Genomic DNA, 15,631 nt, shown 5'->3' with positions numbered 1-15,631 from the left:
CAGATAGAACTTTATCACGTAAGTAAAACACGCACTATGATATGTAGACAGCCTAAGATGAATCATTCAAACTATTTGTCGATAATAATACTCTCTTTTATGTGAGACTCCTCTTAATAAAACAGTAAATCCGTTGTACCAAATCTTACTTATCACTTTCTCTATGTTATCTTGTATCTTATCAAGTTTATCGCTCGTTGATACCAAAACAATAAATTAATGACTGCATTGCTTACCAGGTATTATTAGTAATAACAAAAATATAACAACGCTACACAACGGTCCATTTTTCAATAATTAGGGTCCACTATGGGCCTTAGATATATATTTTTTTGTGTTTTACTGTTTTACATATCGAATGCACGTGTTATCGAAGAAACATGTCCTAGTTATTGTGTTTGTGATATAATAAACGATTACAGACGAGCGACATGCCAAAGTAAAAATCTTATTACAGTGGAAATCGCAATTTCGCCTCTTGTGGAGTACTTGGATTTATCGCATAATCACATTAGTGATTTGAATAGACAAGTTTTTTCAGTGAGTATAAGCAGCGACAAATCCAGCTATGTAGCCCTTCTACCTATCGCTTTAAATGCGAACGTTTATTATTAGTTTCTGTATTCTGGACGATTTCTGCTTTTCTTTGATCCTCAAAAAATAACCTGAGTATTGTAGACCTTTTGACATTAGATTAAGCTCTGCGCTAATGTGTGAGGATAAGAGTTAAACCATTAATGAATGATTAATAACTATTTCTCACTTTCTCTCCAACTCCAATATCCAATAAAATTATTTTCTTCCAAAAATATGTTTATATTCCCTACAAAAATGTATTTTATTTTAATCCATTATCTGTTTGAAAGATTTGAAATTCTCGGCACCTAACTGAGAAAAGTTGAATTGTTGGTCTTCGTGTTGGTGGAGTATCAAGGATGGCACAAAAAATGCCGAACACGAAGACTCAGAGCCATATGATAAGTGAGCGTCTAAGTTTATAAGCTCTAATGGAATTTCTTTCATAGGCAAAAGCAATAGAACTCAGTGGTTTGCAAGAAATGGAAGGCTTCATGGAATTCCATCTATTTAAAGAGAAATGAAATGTTAGAATTTTTTCATTTGAACCTTATCTGGTGTTTCTTCTAATATTAATAAACGCACCTCTGTTGTACCAAAAACGACTAGTTTGAAGACTCTCGTCTTCAGCAATAACCCCGATTCTATCTAGATGCTTGATGATAAAAGCGAGATGAGGCGAACGTCGTTACATTATGAAGTGTCATTGTTTATGGCTCAATGTTACTTTTGATCTTCATCTAGGCTGCTATAATTGCGTATCGATATATTCAAATAATATAAGAACCTCCTTTGATTTTCTACCTCTTACAATTAAAAATCCAGCTTCTGAGAAAGATAACGTCACATGTAGCCAAGAAAACCGTGAATTACTTCTATCAGACTCAAAAAAGTCTCATACCCCGTTCCTCCCAAAACTCTCGCATGATCTAACCCTTCCCCCCTTAACCTTAAATATAATTTTCCACGTAATAACATTCCATATTATGATTAGGGTAGAGTTTGTGAAATAAAAAGGACACTAGCCGTTCAGCGAATGGAAACAGTATGTAGGAGGAAGTGATAATAGTAGCAGAACAAACTATTGAATACCTGAAAGTACAGGATCCCTCAAGAAGAGCTGAATCGATATGTATATGGGAAAGTACTGCGACTAGTTTTCTGAAAATTTGCTTGCATGGGTTTTCCGAAATGCCAGTTTCAACTAAAATAATTTCAGCTTTCTAAAACTACCGGTTATACCAGAAGTGTTTCCAAATTTCGTTCTTTTGAACAGAATTCTATGATTTTGACCAAATTTTTGGAATCTACGCTAAATTTCAACCTAACTTTATACAAAGCATAGTATGCCTAAAGTCCACCATTTTTTAATTATTCCACAGTTTCGAAATTATTGGACATATAGAGATTATATTTTGTGTGAGTGTGAGTGTGAGTCAGGTCTAATATTTTTGTGATTTGGACAAATAACACTTACACCTTTCAAAATCTGTGAGAACCTTGACAAAAATTTATATTGTGCCCAATTTCGCTACCTAAGAACTTCGAAAACTTAATTTTTTTTAAACGGCAACTTCCAATTTTTTCTTTACCATTGGATTTTACACTTTAAATTAAGAAGACTTCGTTGGTAAATTCATATATCGCAAATTAAAGGTTTTTGTAGAAACTTGAGAAAATTGAAATTTTCATGGTTTTTAATTGCCGGTTGTCTGGAGCGACCAAAAAAGCTAACATTTCAAAAAACAAACAAACAATGGAAACAGCTTGACGTTCACGCGCTGCAAAAGTGTTCATCATGTCCCGTTTAGGATTTATCAGTGAAGATTATTTCAATTTGTTGGTAATATACGGGGAATGTGATAGGGTTATTAAACGAGCCTGCGATACTTTCCGTTTGCGATATCGGGATAGACCACGACCTATTCCTGATACACTTACGCGGCTCATAATTGTAAAACCCACGGTCAGTTTGTCCTGTCGTAGACAATGAAGCCAATGAAATTACAGTCTGGGGATACTTCAAAGTTTATCCTGAAAATTCATTAACCGTTGCGGAAAGAGATTTGGGAATATCAGAGATAAGTATTCACAGGACTCTTAAAAATACAAGTTCCATCGTATTCAATCTCGTAGGTACCAAATTTAAAGCCAGGTGACAATCAAAGTAGAATTGCTTTTTTTGAATTTATATTAATTAAAAGTTAGGTAGACGAAAATTTTTTACAAAACTTAATTTGGACAGATGAGTGTAAAATTCAGAAGAATGGAATATTTAACCGGCGTAACTCTCATTATTGGAGTGATACTAATCGTCACATGTTGCGTGAAAGACAGTTTCAAGGGTACTGGAATTTCAATGTTTTTGCTGGGATAAAAAAGGACAGCATGCTGGTGGTACATTTTTATGACGAAAATTTGATTGGTAATCATACTATTCATATCAGAGGATGAATTTTACTCCAAATTTTAGTTTATTTCAGGTAACAGATATCTAGAAATATTAGAAAATTATGTACACTCTCTAAATTTTAATTGGAATCAGCTGTGGTATCAACACACCGGAGCACCATCACACGGTAGTGCGCTGGTGAATAACTTTTTACAGAGTCATTTTGAGGACCGATGGATAGTACACGATGGACCGCATCAATGGCCTCGTTCACCAGATATCACCCCATTAGATTTTTTCTTTGGGGTCGTATAAAATATATCGTGTATGCTTCGCCGCTAGCTACAAAAGAGGACTGTCAGAAAACAGTTCAGAATGCATTTCGAACCCTTTCACCGCAAGCAATTTGAAACGCCACTCAGCACGGGTTTTTAAGAAGAATCCATAAATGTTTGGAAGTTGGGGGCAACCATTTCGAACATTTACTTTAGTCTAATTTTTTAGTTTTGTTCTTCTCCCCTTAGTGTAGTGTTTTTAAACATTTTTTAATTGACTAAAGTATTTTAATTTTTGATACGTTAACTTTTGTTATTCGTTGTTCGTCATCGGCAGGTGAAAATTAAAAACCATGAAAATTTCAGTTTTTTCAAGTTTCCACAAAAACCGTTAATTTTGAAATATATGAATTTACTAACAAAGTCCCGTTAATTTACAGTGTAGAATCCAATGGGAAATGGGAAAGAACAATTAAGGTCGCCATTGGAAATAATTAAGTTTTCGAAATTTTTTGATAGCGAAATTCGCCACCATTTTCTGAACGCCCTATATAAATGTATGTCAAGGTTATCACAGATTTTGGAAGCTGTAAGTCCAAATCCTAAAAATATTAGACCTGACTTACTTAAACTCGAAAATATATTTTTTTAAGTGGAGCGCTGCATATGTTCAAAAATTTCGAAAATGTCAAATAATTAAAAAATGGTGGACTTTAGGCAAACGATGCCTCATATAAAGTTATATTGAAATTTGGCGTAGATAGTAAAAATCACAGCAGTCTGTTTAAAATAACGAAGTTTGGGTCCACGGTATAACCGGAAGTTTCAGAAAACTGAAATTATTTTAGATGAACGAGCATTTCTGAAAACCTATTCAAATTTTCAGAACATTAGTCCCAGTACTTTCCCATATGCATATCGATTCAGCTCGTCGTAAAGGACCTTGTACATATATCACACGTGATACGACAGACAAGTAGCGAAAAAACTCATACAAAGTTCATTAAAATCTGCTTTTAACAGTTTCGACATAGGAAACAGAAATCAAATACGATAATAACAAAAAGGAACTGGAGAAAGTGAAGAATAGAGGCCAGTTGAGGCTAGCATACAGAATAAAATTGGATATTGCCATGCGAGGAATAACAGGGATGCTACATATACACAGTTGAGAATAAGAGGAATGATGAAAGAATAGAGGGACTATCGTGAAAGAGTTGGATAAGGACCTAGGAAAGTGGTTAAGAAAGAAGCATGGAAATATAAACTTCAACTTTAGCCAATTTCTGGCCTCAATCCATATTACAATAGAATGGGAGTGAAGTCGTATGTAAATATGACTACTATAACTCGGAAGATACAGAGCATATGTTTCACATACACTAGGTGGGATAATAAAGGACGCAACAGAAGGGTATTGAGTAAAGAGACTGAGAAACGTGAATCGGAAACTGTGAAGAAAACACAAAAATAACTGGATAGGAAATGATACCGGGTAAAAAGAGGATAACTTCAACCAAACAATAAAAGATTAGGTTATACTAGGTTGGGTAAGATTAAGTAAATTTACGTAAAAGTGTAAATTCATTTACATGAATTTTATACTATTTTTAGGCATTATATATGTTAACCAAGCATTCTATAGAATATCATATTTCCAAATTTGTCACTAATATATATACATATACAGTTTGGGTAATTTGGACTAATTTCCAAGATTCTAAGGTGTAAATTCAGTACATTTACTATGAGCAAGCATAGCTATGATGATGTTGTAATTATGCACTGATAACGTCATTCAATGTTTTTGTTTCCATAAGAACTTTGATATTTTATGGCAAATTTTATTAAACCGATCAAAATGTATTGATATCACCCAAAATGTCATACTATTTGTTTTCTGAATATACGTAAAACATCTTCAAATGGCGTTTGATTTTGAGTGAAAAATGAAAGTACCACGAAACTATAATAATAATAATAACTTTTATTCACAAGTAATATAATGGTAAGTGAATAAAGAAGAAATGAGCGATGTGTACATAAGTATTTTTTTGATAAAAGCATTAGTGTTGTTTTAAAGCATTAGGACAAAAAAATTTGACAGATAATAATAGAAAATAGTAATAATAAATTGAATTGCCAACTTACATGCCAATTTGTGCTCTATATGATATAAAATCAAATTTTTCAAATTTCTCAACGTGTCGGATATAATAAGCAAAATAACCATATCCGGCCCACGGGCCGGCTTTTGCCCACCCCTGCCATACATACATATACACACATACATATACAAGGTGTTTGATTAGTGTGATAATGTTCGGTGCTTCCTTTCTCGTTTGAAATATCAATTTGAAAATTTGAGGGATTATAGTCATCACTAGTTCTCACATTGTTCAATTATTTACAATCTCACAGGGTGTTCTAGACTACTGTGCCTTATGAAATTACTTTTTTGTTAAATGAAACACAAATTTTAACTATACTTTAACTGTGATGTGTTATACGGTGTATTTGAAAAGTAATTTTCCTTGAAAAAGTTCAATACCCTGTATAATATAGGACAAATTCAAGAATGAACATCTGTTACGGCTAAAGCATTCGAATTGTAGTGAAGATTCTAGAAAATTATTTATTTCGATAATATTCAATATATCTGATAGAGGGTGAATCAAAATACTAATACATTATTTTATCGGTCTTTTCAAGTAAATTACCTTGTATTTTATGTATAAAAAAGTACTACCAACATTCTTTTTTATAAAAAATTCCTTGAACTTAAAATTATTAGTCCTTTAGATATTTTGATTAATTTATTTAACAATTAATTGTTAGGTTGTTAAAAACTGAAATTTTATAATTGCTGTTTGGTACTATAGAGGTTGTATTACAAATACAAAGAAAAAACGTGTAATATACCCATAAATTACGGGAACGATATTATATAAAGGTACATAATCATTGTTTTGCACATAATAATCAAAATATCTCAAGAACTATTAATTTTAGGTATAGAGAATGCTTGATAAAACAAGAAGTATATTGGCAGTACGTTTTTAGTTACTCACACGAAATATTGGTGCCTTAACCAAATAAATCATTTTTTTAGAATTTTCACTACAATTCGAGTGTTTTCGTCGCACCAGATCTTCATTCTTGATTTTCTCTTACATTGTACAGGTTATTGAACTTGTTACGATTTCTATGGAAAATTGATTATAACTTATTAAATACCCCGGAGAATACATCACAACCCATATTTCTATAATCAAGTATGAAGGGTGTTTCATTTGAAAAAAAAATGTAACTTTGATATGGCACATTATTTTTCATCAAGAATGAAAATAATTTTGATATGTGAAGGACAAAAGAGGCACTAAGCTTAATCACACTAACCATTCACCCTGTACTAACTTAAATATTATATTAAAAATAAATTTAAGTCCACGATATAAGGATATATAGAAAAAAAATAGAAACTAAGTATGAATATATATAAAAACATAAATGAAAATATGAATATAAACTCAAATTTGAAAAAAAATATCAATGCAAACACATTCGAATCAAAGAAAGACTATTCGATGAGAAAAATATTTGATTAGTTTTTTTTAGTTAAATTTTTGTTGTATTCTAATAGTTTATTAATTGAATTGGAGAGGTTGAAATGCCAATCTTTGTTCAAATTTTTGCAATGCCTTTCCGAGCATGTCAAGTCTGATTGTATTGATTTCTTTCCAAATCCTATCTTTTAATTCTTCAAGTAAAGATTCCCCTCATTGTTTTGCTGAACAAATTTCCCGCATTTGACATTGATTTTTTAATCTTGAAACGCAACTTTTATCTATTGTGAAGTTTGTCACTATCGTAGCCGTTCTATATTGTCACTATTTCTTCTCTATGAAGAAAAAAACGAATGTAAATACAAATCCTAGATTATTAAAAATTCATTTCCCTGTATGGTTAACAACTGTTCGTTTTTTTTTTCACAGTCAATAAAATATGTGAGTTGTTGTTTGGCTATTGAGATCACATTCACTTTTTTTCAATATTCGATTAGACATATCCTTATTTATTCAAATAACGATCAAATGGTTCAGTTTTTCCATGACAGAATCTCCTAATAAACTTGTAGCGAAGCCAAACGAAAGCAAACAAAACTACTGAGTTTAATGCTCCAAATTTAACTACAACTTCAAATTATCAACTTCATATTTTCACCAGGACATATTTCTGTTTATTTAATGTCCTTAGTAACCTCAAAATTCAGTAGGGTACTGACATATTTCGATAATTTTTCCTTTCTTTTGAACACACACCTCTACTGCTTCTATCCTTCTAGCCCTGGTCTTAGCAATAAAACTATATTGCTCGTACTATAATGGTCAATAATTTTATTCTAGCAACATATACATCTATTATATCACCTACCCTACTCATAAGAAGAAGTCTAGACTTCTTATAAAATGAGTATATAAGAAGTTACGTGTGTGAAAACCATATTGTTATGTGTATACAAAATCAATTATTATTTTCAGGACCTGCACCTGACAGAATTGAAATGGTTGAATTTATCCTATAATAAAATCAGCCAAATAGATTTATACGCTTTCGAAGGTTTGGAACAGTTGACAAGCTTGGATCTTTCTTACAACAGGATCCAATATTTCTTGGATCAATGGTGGTTGAGCCTTAACAATTTAAAAGAATTATATCTAAGAGGAAACAGTTTGGCATCAATCAATAGCCAGCCTCCCATATCTCTACCAGAATTAAAAGTAAGTTTATAATACATGGTGTTTCACGGTAGACCGAAATTAAAAACAAAAACTTTTTCAAAATGTTAGGAAATTGTTGAATTTTGTTGTGAACTAAGCAGGCTTTTAGTACAAAATTATACTCAAAAATTTAACCACCTGTACTCCTATAAACAACCCCTTATTGTTACTAAAGAGCAAGTGAAATAGAGCTAGACATAATTTGAGAGGTAATTATTTTCTATTCTCGAAAATTGGACTTTATGTTTCAATTTAACAAATAATTTCTAGTTACTTCATCGTTGGCTCTTGAGGTTCTTAGAATTTTTGATTTTCCGCTGTATTTACTGCCAATCTAATAAGGTTATTCAATTTTTGTAGATACTGGATCTAAGTGACAATAAAGTTGCAAATTTTCACACAATAGTATTTGAGAATATACCGAATGTGGAAGTATTGGACATCAGTGACAACTACCTTATCAATATACATGCAGAACTATTCAAACCGATAACTAAGTTGAAATTATTGATAGCTAACGGAATCAGTTTAAACTGTAAAGACAGATCCACTCTTCTTCTTGAACAATATATTGAAGGAAATAACATAAGCTATGTCGGACCTTGTAAAAAAGAAGATAAAATAGATAATGCTGCCCCAAAGTTTGAACGAATGATGATGTTAAATGAAGATACAACAAAACAAGAGAAATTAGAAGCTGCTGATGTAATTCCTAGATCATCTAACAGTAAGCGGAACTCAATCCCACAAATTGAAAACGAAAAGAAAAACAAATATAAAACGGCATGGAAACAGTGGGAGATAAGTAAAGATATAACAGATGCAGCTTTGAAAAAGAAAAAAATATTTAACGGTGTTAATGCAGCAAAAAATTCCTGGTCCTTAAATGACCGAAAATTTCAGAAAGTAGGAGCATTTGGAAGCGATAAGAATTGTGCAGGATCACCAAACCTCGAGAACATAAAAATTGATAGTTTTGGAAGTTTCTTCAAGTACATAGCTGCCAAAATTAGCTTAGCATCTCCCGGAGGAGCTGCAGTACTAAGTGGTGTTTGTGGATTCATAATAGGTAATATCATAGATTAGAGAAATAAGTTTAAGTTCAACTTCTGAGTTGTATAGTTTCTTGTTGTTTTTTTTTTCATTTTAACTGTTCTTCGGCTCAAGCGAAAATAGTATCTAGCTTTTCCTACGCTTCTTATTTTTTATCTATATCTTCATCCACTGTCCCTTATTTTTCGCTATTCCGTTGATGATTTTTCGATGGAAGCATACAAAAAAAAAATACATAAGGACTACAAACATATACAGATTGTTGCGGGACCTGATGCGAAAAACTCGGAAGTGACATGGGAATAATGCTGTGATAAAAAAAATTTCTCCTACGAATAAACTTGTTACGCTATAACGTAGAATCTTGGAATGATCTTCAAAGTTCGAAACAAAATCCTATGGAAGTGTGTAAAAGTGCAAGGTACCCACTTCGAACATTTATTATAGTTTTCTTTTGTTTACATTTGATAATTGAATTATTCAACATTTCAGTTTTTTTCTTGTGTAAGTAACGGGATGTTCTACTGTATGTATTTCAATAAGAAATGTTTGATTTTGTTCTAATATCTCCTGTAAGTATTTTCAATAGGTAATTATAATTTATGATGATTTTCCTTAGAATGTCTAATCATGGTGAGCAGTTTTCTTGGCATGTACAACGATCAATTAATCTACGTATCTTCTTAAATATAAATTTTATCAATATGATTAAAAAGTGCCTTATTGTTCTTCATATTGTTCAGATTGTCCATGGAAAAATTACGGATTGTTAACCATTAGGCACGAGCCGTCCTGGCCTTCAGATAGTAGGGTAAAATTATTTATTCCGTCAAACACACAGTTCATGGACATAACGTAATCATTCATTAAAAATTCATAATGTTCGAATATATAATTTAGAAAATATACTTCAATAAAAGTTCAGATTACGCAACTTACGCCTATAACTTTTTTCTCATGTCACAGCATTATTTTCACGTCATCTACTCACTCCCATTTTTTGCATGAAGTCCTGGAATACACTGTATAATGTAAAATATTCTTCAAATGTCAGTAGAACATGATATTTCTCAACATATTCTACAATTCAAGTTCAATTTTTGTCACCTTGACTGGAAATGTCAGAGAAAGGGAAATTTTTGAATGTCTATTAAATATTTTCATCTTCATATATTCACATATTCAATTCAAGTAAAATGTATAAAGATATTTCATTATACATAAGAATAAGAAAAGGAAGACAAACAATAGATCATATTTTCATACTAAGAAATATAATAGAAAGACGTTAAGAAAAAGAAGAAACATTACACCTCATATACTTGAGAACTCCCACTAAAAGCGTATATGAAGGAGTAAAGGGTGAAGTTCAACTGAATGGATAAACATCCGAAGGCTTTATGATGGAATAATATATAGAACAAAGGCACAGTCTAAGGCTACTATTGTTAATAAAAACAATGGATGGAATACTAAAAATGATGGAAGCACTAACAATAATTCTGAAAATACAGATAGAAAAATTGCAAACGGAAATTAATACAAGAAAATATAAGACAATGATTATAAACGGGAAAAATGGAAGTGAGACTAATAGCAAAAAAATAAGAATAGAACAAGTGACAATATTAGAATATCTTGCAATAGTGATGACAGAGGAATGCTAAATAGAAGTGTGGATTAGAAACAGAATGCCTTAAATGTGCCATAACCTTTTTCATCGATTTTTTCAATTGTTACTGAGAAAAAATGTCTGTCGAAGGGATTTCGACGGTCGCCAGTAGGAAGCGATATCCATTCCTGCACCGGAAACGAAACACGGATAATATTTGGAATATCAATCGATATTATGCTCACTTACCTTTATTATATTAACTCTCGTCATAAGGTACAATAAATTATTAACCCGTTTCAAATCGGATCAATTCAAGTGAACCAAATTAAAATTTTGATTTTTCAAAAGTGACTTTATATATTGGCATAGATGTTTCTCAAAAATAAGGAGAGATCTTATTGAGACATCTACTTAGGATGGTCCAGGACTGTACGGAGATTATACATGTCCTATCCAGCTCTTATACAAGAGAGCGCAGTGAATCTCCCATGCGGTAGTGGATGTGGACGAGCTATAGATTTTCAGATTCAAATTTCAGACTACCTTTCGATCTTCACGTTTCATCCCTTCTCATCTTTTTTTCTGTTGCTCTCTCTAAATTTTATGGTATTTTCTTTTTCTTCTAATAATAAAAATTGCTGTTATGAGCGAAGGAAATTGTGGATGAAGAGATTAGTTACACTGATTTCAATTCCCAATTTTGAGACTATTTTTTTAGATCTTTTTTTAGATTATCCTGCAATGGAAACAAAGTGGAATGAATTTACGGATGCTGCACTCACGCATGGGTTCTTTACCACATTTATTTTCTTATTTTTGTTTCATAAATCGTACAGCATAATATTAGTCGCAAATAAATTACAAAATATTATCAAATATGCTCCATATAACGGAAATAAAAATTTCAATTTCATCGGATATTGCAATCTAGTTGACTGTCTAACGTAAAAAATTACAAAATTATTGATCAAATATTTTTATAATGTCATCATTTAGAGGCTTATCTCTGATGGTGACCTGTTATCCCATAAACACGAATATTATAACGCTGATTTTATGATATTTCACCTATGCCACTGACCTCAAGTTACTCTCTCGATCTTATTGTACGTATCAAATGTGATGAGCATTTCAAATTATTAATTTTTATATTTTATGAGTGATACAGTTCTTTGAACGGTTTCAAAATACCTGCCACGTTTCACAGTTTATTAATATTATTTAAACATTTACCAGTATATCTTCTTTAAAACTAAAAATATGGCAACATAGATATCAGAGTTGTTTCACTAATTTGGATATCATGGTGTTGAGCTTCAAGTTCTTAGGCAGCGTCCAATATATGGGTTTTCCGATAAGGACTTGACTACAGAAATTCGGAGTTTGGATGATTTTTGAAAATTGGAAACTCGCTGGACTCACTGGACTTACTTCTGCATCGAAAAATTAAGCTTCTGTCAAACATGTTTGGTATTTCTTCGCTTCATACATGTCGTGCTTCTATTGGAGCAAACCTATTTATTTTTGATTGAGATAATTCACTTGTTATATTCTGAAATTTATAGATATTTTGTTATGATGTCATAAGTTTTACGAGTGAGTTTGTGAGATGATAGATTATAAGAGAGCTCATAGTGTCAACTTATAACCTTCTCATCTAATTAAATTTGTTCCAGGTGTGTTCACAGGACAAACTCAGAAAGGACAAGTCATAACAAAGAAACTTAAAGTAGTACTGAAAAAATTCATTCCCTTTGTATTAAAATTCATACCAGGAGTCCCATTCATTTCTGATACCTCTCGTAACCTAAATAGCAATGATGATCAAGGAGGTGATGAAAAAGATGGCAAACCAGGTAAGAAGAAACAGAAAAATGAGGAGAAAACAAAGAAGACAAAAAAGAACAATAAAGGAGAAGATGAAGAACATCTTATCGAAGATCTGGACAAACACAATGATGAGGGAGATGAAGTACTAGTTGATGAAGATATTAAAACGAAAAGAAAATTTAAGAGAGGAACAAGACATTCTGTTGAAGATCGAGTGTACTTATTAGACGAAGAAGAGATTCTAGACGGTTCGACACCTGCAATGAAGAAAAAGGATCGATCATTGCATGAATATCGAATTAAAAAAGAATTTAATACAGATGAATCAAAACTTAAGAAATCTGACATTCCAGGTCCAAACGAGAAGGGAAATAGGACGACGAAATTTATATGGGAAAGAGGAATTGAGAAAGAACAATCAGATGATTCAGAGGAAGAAGTTGAAGAACTTAAGTCTAGATCTTCATTGTCAGGCCCGTCATCAAGATTGGTTCGCAAGCCTGACACAGATAAAATTTTAGAAAGTGATGATTCCTCTCCTAGCATCACAAAAGAAGATGAGGACAAAACCAATGATTAAATTAGTTACCATTAATATTATATTTTCAATAAATTTCTGTGAAACATGATCATCAACTGTTTTTAACTATTTCATATTATCACTAATATCCTAAATCAATCAAGAAAAATATAATAACTTATATTGATTCAAATTTTAAACCGTTTTCATTAAACAAGATAAGTTTGATTTTACATTTTCCAAAAAAAAATTGTATAAAGGATTGGAAATACGATTCCTTTGTTTGTCCTCTATTCCATTTATTTTCACGTTACATTCCTATAATCTATAGTATCACGCTGGAAACCGACAAGTAACTATTGAGGTAAGTTAAGTATATAATTTGTGAGATTTAGTACCATATCTGTATCAAAATGGATCGTAATGAGCAACATAGTTGAATAAATACTTCCGAAAACTTCATACAAATATAAATTCACAAAGATTTAGTGAGTACATTAATGAAATCAGCCGTAGCAAATGAATTGATGATAAGGGGGTGTCTTGAGTTCGAATGTGGTAAACATGTATAGACGAATATACAAATAGCTGGCATCTCACGGAAAAGTGTAGAAAATAGCCATGATCTCATATTGTGCTTATTATGCCCTTATAAGGCGATAAAAGAAATGCTCATAACAAAATTTAAATTTTGACTATGCGTTGGAAAGAATATACATTGCGGTCCAAATGTATGGAATAAATTTAATTTTATCGTTATTATGTACTATGTGATAAAAACCTGAAACAGGTCTTTTTTGTTTCCTCACATTTTAAATAACCTCATAAGAAGTAATTGAGATGAGTCAAATCGGGGGGGACCATTCGATCGATCCACGTCCTCCAATCCACCTATTGGGGAAAAACTCGGTTAATTTCTAACTGTACGTGCACAATGCGGTGGAGCTCCGTCTTGTTGGTAGTAAATAGATCGATAGATACTAAGAAGTTAATCAAAAAATATAGATAAGCCCACCATAACCTGTACCCTCAAGAAAATAAGGACAAATAATTTTATTGTTGATGATACTAGCCCAAACGATCACTTTCTTAGGAAATTGAGTGTGAGCCTCACATATCGAGTGAGGATTTTCTCTGTTCCAATATCTACAGTTCTGTTTGTTAAAAGTACCGTTTGAATAAATCGTCGCTTCATCAGAAAAAAAACTTTTTTTTTCTCGTGAACTGCAAATCTGCGTTTTTCTTACCATCATCAATTCACAGAATTCCTGCCTTATATCAAGATAATCTTCATTTATATCCTGAGCCTACTGAACTTTTTTCTTTACATAAAACTCTCAAAATAGATGATTTACGTACATCATTACCGGCGTCAAATTCTCTAGTTGTCTTATGCAAATTTGCCCCAATCTCCGGAAGTACATTTAATTTTTTTTAAATTGAACATTTCTACTCGGTTTTTCACGAAACTTTTTTCAAATTTTGCCAACTGTAGACTGCGAAACGTGTTGACCAGGGTACTTATTATTAAAAATTTCACAAACTTCTTATTGAGTTCTTGTTTTATTACCACAACCAATCATAATTAAAGTGTCTGTTATCAGTTATTTATTTGGCTTTTTGACTAATATTTTAGTATCTTCCAAGATTTTTTCCTGATGTTTAGCAGAACAAATAGAAATAACTGATTATTTCTGAAGTATATTTAAATAGACCAGACAATATTTCTGGCTTAAAAGTTTATTTAAAAAGTCAGGATAGCGAAAGAAATTAACAAAATAACGCCTGATGTCATACAAAACGTTGTACGGTTATTGACAAGAAATGAATTGTGGTCATTTTGAACATTTAATTATGCGACATTATTATCTTCATTCTACGAAAAGTTCTGTGGTTGAGACCTTATCAAAATTTTATATCTTAAAAATTTATTTTCTCAGCTATAATTGCACCAAATTTAAAAAACTTTATATTGTTAAACAGAGGATTGAAATCCCTTTCCAACACGGTGCCACACGACCACCTCTCTTATTTAAAATTTCCAAGGGGGTGCTTATAATTCAGAAGGGTTGTTGGAGGAGGATAATATTTTCGTACTGCAAATTGTCAATTTAAAAATAAGAATCGACCTATTTCAAGTTTTTTTCACATACATAATAACACTAAAATTGAATTTATTTCACACATATGAACCGCATTGTATATAATACTTTACCATCTTAATCAAATATTGATAAACAAATTCTTTATTATTTATACATAAACAAATATCTCCTAGCATAATATTTCATTTACATACCTATTATTATTTTACTTCAAGTTCATCATAATATGACAATTTCAACCAAATTCCTACTGTTTTCCAAAAAAGAGATCACTTCCTTGTCGTAATAGTAGAATCATTTATTTTTGACGAATAAATGTTATCTTCTGACATTTCTACTTTGAACGTTTCTATTTTTTCATGTGATTATATTTGGTAGAATTGGAAAAAAAATAATTTTATATTGAATGTGGAAAAAAAAATTTATATTGAATGTGGAAATAGTATCTGTCCCTAAAATTGCTATAAATTAATTCGTTATTTCT

General features: G+C 31.6%; 1 protein-coding gene across 1 annotated transcript; it reads left to right on the top strand.

Moving 5' to 3' along the window:
- The first annotated feature begins 241 nt into the window (after positions 1-241).
- Positions 242-13,151, top strand: LOC130893837 (uncharacterized). The gene is made up of 4 exons (XM_057800251.1): positions 242-540; positions 7,785-8,024; positions 8,385-9,093; positions 12,369-13,151. The coding sequence occupies exons 1-4, from the start codon at positions 310-312 to the stop codon at positions 13,100-13,102; spliced, it is 1,914 nt and encodes a 637-aa protein (XP_057656234.1). The 5' UTR covers positions 242-309; the 3' UTR covers positions 13,103-13,151.
- The last annotated feature ends 2,480 nt before the right edge of the window (positions 13,152-15,631 follow it).

The sequence above is a fragment of the Diorhabda carinulata genome, chromosome 5 (assembly GCF_026250575.1).
Source record: "Diorhabda carinulata isolate Delta chromosome 5, icDioCari1.1, whole genome shotgun sequence".
Classification (NCBI taxonomy): domain Eukaryota; kingdom Metazoa; phylum Arthropoda; class Insecta; order Coleoptera; family Chrysomelidae; genus Diorhabda; species Diorhabda carinulata.
This window is presented reverse-complemented; position numbering and strand designations above follow the sequence as displayed.

Coding starts and splice junctions, on each gene's coding strand:
- LOC130893837 (XM_057800251.1), top strand. CDS start 310: ATGGGCCTTAGATATATATTTTTTTGTGTTTTACTGTTTTACATATCG. Junction 541..7,784: donor TGAATAGACAAGTTTTTTCA/GTGAGTATAAGC, acceptor TATTATTTTCAG/GACCTGCACCTGACAGAATT. Junction 8,025..8,384: donor TATCTCTACCAGAATTAAAA/GTAAGTTTATAA, acceptor CAATTTTTGTAG/ATACTGGATCTAAGTGACAA.